Source organism: Botryllus schlosseri, chromosome 13 (assembly GCF_051294905.1).
Source record: "Botryllus schlosseri isolate E-star chromosome 13, Bs_hap1, whole genome shotgun sequence".
Classification (NCBI taxonomy): domain Eukaryota; kingdom Metazoa; phylum Chordata; class Ascidiacea; order Stolidobranchia; family Styelidae; genus Botryllus; species Botryllus schlosseri.
In genome coordinates, this window is record NC_137248.1 from 3,208,969 (window position 1) to 3,217,647 (window position 8,679).

The 8,679-nt window shown below is 39.5% G+C and overlaps 1 protein-coding gene and 1 long non-coding RNA gene across 2 annotated transcripts; one reads left to right on the forward strand and one right to left on the reverse strand.

The window, feature by feature from the left end:
* The first annotated feature begins 1,224 nt into the window (after window positions 1–1,224).
* LOC145453720 (dol-P-Glc:Glc(2)Man(9)GlcNAc(2)-PP-Dol alpha-1,2-glucosyltransferase-like) lies at window positions 1,225–5,569 on the forward strand. The gene is made up of 4 exons (XM_080331702.1): window positions 1,225–1,499; window positions 1,872–2,063; window positions 2,594–2,898; window positions 4,161–5,569. Exons 1-4 carry the CDS (start codon window positions 1,362–1,364, stop codon window positions 4,900–4,902), a joined length of 1,377 nt encoding a protein of 458 aa, XP_080187828.1. The 5' UTR covers window positions 1,225–1,361; the 3' UTR covers window positions 4,903–5,569.
* Window positions 5,570–5,746: 177 nt separating this feature from the next.
* On the reverse strand, window positions 5,747–7,257 carry LOC145453725 (uncharacterized). The gene is made up of 4 exons (XR_013919890.1): window positions 7,096–7,257; window positions 6,479–6,808; window positions 5,899–6,330; window positions 5,747–5,859 (listed from the first exon to the last, which is right to left on the reverse strand). It is a non-coding gene; the product is annotated as an uncharacterized LOC145453725 (long non-coding RNA).
* Window positions 7,258–8,679: the final 1,422 nt, after the last annotated feature.

Sequence of the window (8,679 nt, forward strand, 5' to 3'; positions counted from 1 at the left end):
AATGGAAAGATAGGAAGGTGTCGAAATGACTTGGAGTAGTCTTTCGTAGATAGGCCTACTAACCTACGCAATCTATATAATCAATTCAGCACCGCTTGGTTTGCTAATATAAATGCCCGATCTCGCAGTATTGGACCTTATCTTTCCGGTGTCGAAGACTCTATGCTAGACGGCGAAGTACTATCTCTATCTTCGTCTTTATAGGTATGGATTACTAGCCTACGAAGGTTGGTTATCTATATTATATTATAGTCTAGTAAGTGGTGGCCCTATCAACGGGGGGGGGGGCGGGCGAGACTTACCGGGGGGGGGCTATAAGTATGTAACCCCCCTTTCGCATATGTTATAATTAGCTATCTTTCACCGCGTCAAGGTTTGGCCATATGTTGGTTTCGGCCATATCTATTATTGCATGTGTGCAAGGATAGACTACATCAAAACCAAGTAATTCTACCGCATGCAGAGACGTGCTGATTATAGGGATACGGGACTTTTCTAACAAATGCAGAGATTTGATGATAATTGACACATCTGTCTGGAATCATATTTTTGCTTGGTACACGGATTTCCATGTTTATTCGCTATTATCCCTGAAAAAGGCGCATGAACCAAAGAGGGGGGCCCCTTCGACCAGAAGGGGCCCGGGCGACCGCCCACCTCGCCCACCCCAAAAGCCACCACTGTCTAGTTGGTAATTCAGACAGACTCCGGTTCTAGTCTCGACGGCAGAAGGTTTCGAAGCGTCGGGGGTCAATATGAGCTCTTGCTCCCTTACATCGCCGATTTTACGTAGTCTTTATAAAAAAAAAAGCTCAGAGAGTGAGACCCGGTGAATGGGGAACACAAGGAATACGAATGAAAAGGAGCGAGGAGAAACGACAGCCTTCCAAGCGTCATGATCAAGCACTGTTTACATCAAACATTAGAACGAGGTGGGCAGATTAAGCAGCCGTACTCGTTTTTTTCGACATCCTACTATCTGTTCATTACATCGCATTGTATCTTGTGTATCACATTGCACATTATGTGTCTTGTGCGGATAAAAATAGTACCGATTATGCGATTATTGGTGTCGGTAGCGGGGTTCGCGAGCTTCTGAAAAACAATTTAGCTTTAGTGCGGGCGGATATTTGTAAACATGTTGTTGAGGGAATATACAGGAAAGACCACGGAACGAGAGTGTGATTGAAAGGCGAGCCGAGATAAAAATGCGTCGCGGATACGTCAGACAGCGAAAGCGAATCCCGCCACGCACTGCCGCGTAGCGTATGTTTTGTTTTGATTTAATTTCTGCGTACGTGGAGTAGTGGATAGAGTTCTGTTCGGCGTGTGTTGACTGTGTCCTGTGTAGGGTACAGCTCATGATGTTTGAAGTAATATTCGTAGTCATAAGCGCTTACCTTGCATGGGAAGTGAACAAGACGGTGCCCGCCCCGTTTATAGACGAGATATTTCACATACCACAAACCCAGAAATATTGCAATGGATCGTTTTACGAAGTAAGTAATGTATTTATTTTGGGTTGGTCAAAAACTGATGCTGTGTATCACTAAAACTAACCAAATCCTACTTGTGGTACCAATTAGTAGGCTAATTTTACATTTGTACTGGCGATGCCAGTGAAAACCCACAATTTGTAGAAATTTTGCCAGGTGCAGATGAGATCGATCCAAAATAGGATTTGTAAAAATATGTGTTGGGATACGTTTTTAGATCACTAGACCTAGGAAACTGACTGAAAACAGTAATTTTTTGAACTTCAGTCAATTTTTTACTTGTAACCCTAAGGTCAGGTGTCTATATCGTAGCCTTATAGCCCATTTTAGTTGATACATACAGTGACCAAAAATATATTATATCTTTATTTACAGTGGGACGCCAAAATTACAACACCGCCCGGACTTTATTTCTGTGCTCTTCTATTAAACCTGCCTCTCAAGCTTTTCGGAGGCAATTATTTCTGTGGCGTCGCAGCATTGCGTGCGGTCAATGTGTTCTTCAACACATTGAGCTTGATTCTGCTGCAGAAGATTACATTCGAAATTCATGGAGCAAAGAAAAATGTAAGATTTCGTGTTCTCTGTATTGTAATCTTGGCATCGGGTGTAGCCGGATTGAAAATTTGATGGGACAAAGTAATTTTAACGAATCAGATGTAACTAAATATGACGATACAATTTGCAAAATAAAAAAATATGGGATCTTGTCATTCAACTTATCATTTATCCCCATACTTTAAGAAGCTACCAATCTAGTATATGGATAGTTGTAGTACTAGTTGCGGATTCTGAAGTATTTTGTTGTAGTTCTAATTCTGGTTGTGAGTTTTTAATAATTAGTAGTTCTAGTTCCTGACGTTGAAAATCTAGTCGTTTTTACAAGTCTGTTTATGCCATATATCAAAGTCAAGTTTGTGTAAAAAATAAAGGTCCCTTTTTTGACTAGAAAATTTTGTCATTGAGTAGGCCTGGCTGTTGATGGAAGTTTGGACCTAACTTGAAATAGTTCATTATTGGCATTACAAACTTTCTGCAAATGTTTGCATGATCGCATGTACTGTCACAACTTCCTTATCCTTGTTTTTTGCTTGCAGGACTCTTATGAAAACTCAAAACTGCAAGGCTTCGCATTAGCATTGTTTCCTCTGAACTATTTCTTCTCTTTTCTATACTACACCGATCCCGGATCCACTATGCTAGTGTTAGCAGCGTACTTGGCAAACTTGCGAGCTCAACACAAAGTGTCTGCCTTGCTGGGCTTGTGTTCTGTCCTTTTTCGCCAGACAAACATCGTTTGGGTGGTTTTCCTTGCCGGTAATGTGGTGGTCAAGGAAATGGTCAAAGCGGAAGATATCAAAAAGATTGAGACGTCAGCGGAGGTTGAAGATAAATTGGCACGGTAATACATTTTAATATGGTACATTACAGTTTCTTGGAAGTACAGAACTTCCAATAATCCAATAATAATTTCAATATATTATTCATATTGAAATTAACCAGAATAGTTTTGGCTGACACTCGGGGTAATCGTCAGCAACTAGTAGAGAATTGAAAAGAACATTGTATAGGCTATCAACAAATCGTATCATCAAATATGAAATAAGAAATACCTTTGTTGATATACAATGTTCTCTCCAATCCTCAACAAAGAGTTGCTAACGAGTATCAATTGAAAATACTCGGGCTTATTTCAATATGAATATTTCATTCAATTGTACATTGGAGTCCTGTACCTCCAAGAATCTGTTCAAACAATTTTTTCGATGACCAAATTTAATAATCTTATCAATTTTCATCAAAGCATTTCAAATTTTCCAAGTAGATACGCTAGCCTCTGCCTGTGCTATTCAAGTAGACTATCTACTATACTTTTGATATGTTGAGTAATAAATAGTTTTTAGTAGTAGATAGTAGATACATTCCTGAAATTTGTAAATCGGTGTAAAGCTGCCTTCGAATCATCAATGGTATGGCTGGTACCAGTAGGGCTGTTATAAATAACTTTTTGTTTTCAAATTTTACTGGCTACTTGATAAAATTGTTAGATTGCATAAATAAACGCTGCACACCAATTTTGGGTCGATTCCAACTTAGAGGCACATTGCTATGTAACAAAAAGTTTTGGATTTATTTTTAGGAAAAATATAAAAAAATTTCAAATTTTACTGGCCACCTCAAGAAATTTTTAGGTTATCTGAAAAAACAATACACAACAAATATGGCTCAATTCCAACCTTCATAGCAATGTTTTTGATGTTCAAAATTTAGGATTTTAAATCACAGTATTTACGGTGGGTAAATCTAACAAATAATTTCAGCATTTGCCATCGGCCCATCGTAAATGCTATAGTTTTCAAATGCAAGATTTTGTACTCCAATAACTTCGTCTGCTGGTTGTTTTGAGTCAAATTTTGTAGTGCATAGTTTTATCAGACAATGTAAGAATTTCATGAGGTAGCCTGAAAAATTTTTAAAAATAAATTATATTAACTGCCCTTATGTACCATTGTTCAAACTGCTATGCTGCTGTTTTTCCATTTACAGTTTGATCTGTCTCGAATACTTCTCTTTCTACTTGCTCTTGGCTATTTATGGGAATAATTGGCACTGTGGTAGTGTGGGCCTTGCTACGCTGTAAGCATTTAAAATTTTGTTTCACAGATTCCTGGTGAACATTGTCGCTGCCGCAGTCAAGTATCTGCTGGTTATCGCAAACCTCATCAAGATTGTGACTCTGGTGTGGCCTTACATGACTGTAGTGGCTATATTTGCGGTTTTCTTGGTCGTGAATGATGGTATTGTGTTGGGAGACAGGCAAAGTCATGTGGCGGTATTTCACGGCGTACAGATTTTGTACTTTTTCGCGTTCACGCTATTTTTTGCATCGCCACATCTGGTATCGGTGTCGTTTCTGCGTGATTTCATTACGGCGTTGAAACGAAATCCGAAAAAATTTTTGTTTATTACTATTATATTTGTGTATTTTATTTTTAGACGTACCTATATCCACATGTTCTTGCTAGCAGATAATCGCCATTACACCTTTTATTTGTGTCGGTACTTTTTGAGCCACAGCGTGTTGCGATTTGCGGCATTACCTCTGTATATTTACGGTGGTTGGGCGATTAACGAAGCGTTAGAAAAACCGAAATGTACTAATACTTGGAAACTGATGTTTATGATGTGCGTTTTGTTAACCACGATTCCTCAAAAATTGATTGAGATGAGGTATTTCATTCTGCCGTACCTACTGCTACGTGTGAACTTGCCTGTGAAACGCACGGACCTTGTTGTTCTTGAGTTGATACTATATACTGTTGTCAACGCGGTCACCCTGTTCATCTTTTTCACAAAGCCTGTTACCTGGCCTGATATAGATATGCCGCAACGGATTATATGGTAGATGGCGATATAATTGAACTTGCAGTCGTGGCATGTGTGTAAAACCGTAAGGATATTTGCTTGATGCTAGTATCACGATACTATGTAGGGCTGTGCAAAATCTAGCTCTAGTGATTAGGTTCTAGAACAGCAAATGTCCTTACAGCTAGCTTGGCTCGTTTCGCACTATGCAGCTCGAACTTGGATTAGAATTACATTACTGGCATTTTGCTCTATTTTCAACTAGAATTATAGAAGTAATAATCTTTATATACTGCCACACATCTCCATAATCCAAGTACCGGCACTGCCTTTCTTACACTTCTACTTCAGCTGTTTTGTCAAGTCAAACTACTTATTCTCCGTCGATTTTGTCGAGTAGATGCTGTTTGGATAGATAGATGTCACTCTCAGAGCTTATATTTTGACATATGTCTCGCAAATCACCACTTGTAGTTCAGTGTAAATTTACGGCAATATTTCTGCGTTAGTGACGCCCGTGTCGACTTGTACCATGTCCGTATATAATACGCGTCTTTTGGTTTGTTTATGTGAATTGCTGTCTGCCTGCGAATTCGAGATTTGCTTGTATCTTGTTATTCTTGCACTCGTAAACGGTATTCATATATCAGCTGAGCAATGAGCATATCTGGTATACTCTTTGTTTAAATACAGAGTTTTACGAATTGCTTGTACGTCCTCATTGTCCTAAAAAAGTGTAACACTAGTTTTTCGTGAGCAGATGTGTGCGTCTGGTATCGAGTAATCGCGCATTACTATGCAGAGCTACTAGTATACTCAATGTTTGGGACAAGAGTAGGCTGCGTCAGCAAGCTATCAATATAATTTCGGTTGATCATTGCGAAAAAGTTTAGCGCATACCGGATGTTCGGTATTACCGGTATGGATATGACTACATTTATTAGCGGGGCTTAATTGATGAATCACGCGGCGAAGTGCGCTGCTGCTTAGCTTTAAGCTGTGGGACGTTCTTTACCTGCGTAGTCGAAGATGTCACAGTTGCTACGGATGTTGTCAAACGGAGTCACTCGCCAGTTCCTTGTCACATATCTACGCACAAGTAATACGAGATACCGTATCAAATAAACGGAAAACAGTTCGGGCACTGAAAATTCGTGTAAACAAGACTTCACGCGATGGAAAATACGTGGCGTTTCGTAATCTTGCAACGGCGAAAATTGAACATTTGGAACTCTTCGAATCAGATTCCCTTTGCAATTTTACGGAGTCCCAACAAAACCCGAATCATAACCGGTATACTATTTTGGCTTCTTTCCTGTGCAATCTTACGGAGTAAAAAGCAGCCAATTGATTTATCCCAGATTCGGTCGTTATGGACTGGTTAGGCTACTAGACTGAAAATGTACAAGTCTTCTACTTTCTTCTGGAGTGTTGGAGTCAGCATTCTGTGCTGCACATCTCTGCTGTTCTAAAAAGAGGCCGTGATAAAATAGGTCTCGCTTGGAATAGGAAAGGACATACTACGTGATATGAGCTGCATCGCACATTTGAAGCTTAATTATTCCGAAGCGGATTTGCAAGTATAGGCTAGGTTACTCTCGAGGACTAAAACGTACCTCCTCTCCGACACCGAAGTCTAAACCTTGTTGTCCAGGCGGGGAAGGAAAGGATAAAGTGAATGAAGCACACCGATAATAAGAAGAATACGAATACCCCCGCAAATGCCACTCCGACCATAAGATCCCACATGCAAAATAAAACGTGTTACGTTAATATTAGTGCAGTCAAAAGCGAGGCGTTTTACGCTTACGAGGTGGTGTTCCCTTGCTCACAGCAATATCTATAACTTGGTGGACCGCAGCAAGTCATTGAAGAGTCTGGACATTCAATTACTTCCAAAACATCACCGGAATAGTATGAGCACCGCACACTGTCTGTTGCAATGTCTGCGATGTGAAGATTTTGCATTAGTTATGGCCCATGTACAATGTACAATGTACATGTAGTAGATACACGCCTCTTATTTACTTATTCTATCTAGGTAATCTGATTGAAAGACTACTCCAAATCGTCACACTCCTATCTTATCCATCTTATTGCACTCTTGTGGTGTTTCGAATTGTGATGAAAATTCTGATGAAACGAGCCAGAACCAGAGTTAAAAAAATCGTATTATAATCGTTGAATCGTCTTTACCGGCATATTCGACGCAATAGAATGCGCCGTGACTTACCGCCACTGTTCTCTGCGTGACTCCCATATATTAATTTGAGATGCTCTGTAAAGTTGATCATTCCTCCTTCAATCGCTACACAAGATACTAAAAATTAGTTATCGACACCTCAATATTCCCCCTTTACCATCCGACCGGCCATATCTTTAATGAACAGTCGTCATTCCAATATAATCAATCATGCTTGTTTATCTAGTTGCGCAGGCTTTCATTCATTTATGTGGTAAGCTTCAAGCAAAACATATGTAATGGTCGTTGCTGTATACAAGATGTTCGTAGTAGAACTACCACTTTGAAAAACATCTTCTGACAAGAGTATACAAATAGATTATAGTTGCCCGGAGTTGGAATTCGCATGGATGAACCCGGCGTAACGCAATACAACATGGAAAGGATTTTGTACCGCGGCATATTCATGCGCATCTAATTTATCTCGAAAACGCAAATCATATACTAAATATGTCAAGTGGCTTTATATGCCCTAATAATAAGTGCAGGAAAACCAAGCACGTCGATCTGGATGTTGCAGACGAAAATATCGCTCTATACTTCTCTATATATGTCGCATTCAATAATATAGCTCTTTTTATGTATTATTTGATTTTACTCTCAGCTTGGATTCACACATCATTTTACGTTAGTAAAAGCCATTTGATATTTGTATTAGAAACATTCAATTATAGAATGTAAACGTGGAATGGCAGCGACCGATTTTGCAGCTTCGTTCCGCTTCGCTGAAACTTTACTCAGACTTGTTTTACGGCAGCTACTGTAGGAATTCTGGCAATCCAAAAGTTGTCTTCCAGAGCTCAGAATTTACTGAATCCGGTCTTGATCGAAAGCTACTGTCGCACTGATTCCGAAAATGTAAATAAAAATATGATCAGGCACTGAACCGCTTAGAATTCGCCCTCCAAGTCTGAATTATCGGCATTGTCCGAACAATCGAGGAGCCGCAATGGGTCATTGTTATGATCATTGTTTTGCGGTCATCCGATTGTTCTGAACAATGCAGATTTTAGATGTTGAGGGTGGTTTTTCATCTCAGTACGGTGCTTCACCATATCTTGATTGATATTTTCGAAATCAGTGCGACAGTAGCTTTCGATCAAGACCGGATTCAGTAAATTCTGAGCTCTCTCTCTCTCTCTCTCTCTGGAAGACAGCTTTTGGATTGCCAGAAATTCTACAGTAGCTGCCGTAAAATAAGTCTGAGTAAAGCTTCAGCGAAGCGGAACGAATCTGCAAAATCGGTCGCTGCCATTCCACGTTTACATTCTATAATTCAATCAAAGCATCTCTGGTCATTGATGCATGAAATATGGAAATACCCTAACATTTGCAAAAACAAAATTCACAGTAGCATGCGCTGATGCAAACAGTTTCCAGTGTTCCAGATATTTCTAATGGTAGCACTGGTAGCAGCATCGAATTTATAAATGTTTACACTCGATAGGAGCAGACTTGAACAGCTAGGTAATTCTGGTTCCATTATAATCCAATTCCAGTAACTACGGTATACCGAAATGCAGGTAATCTAATTCTAAACTAATTTGTGAAATGTTTCTATATGCTCTAATTTTA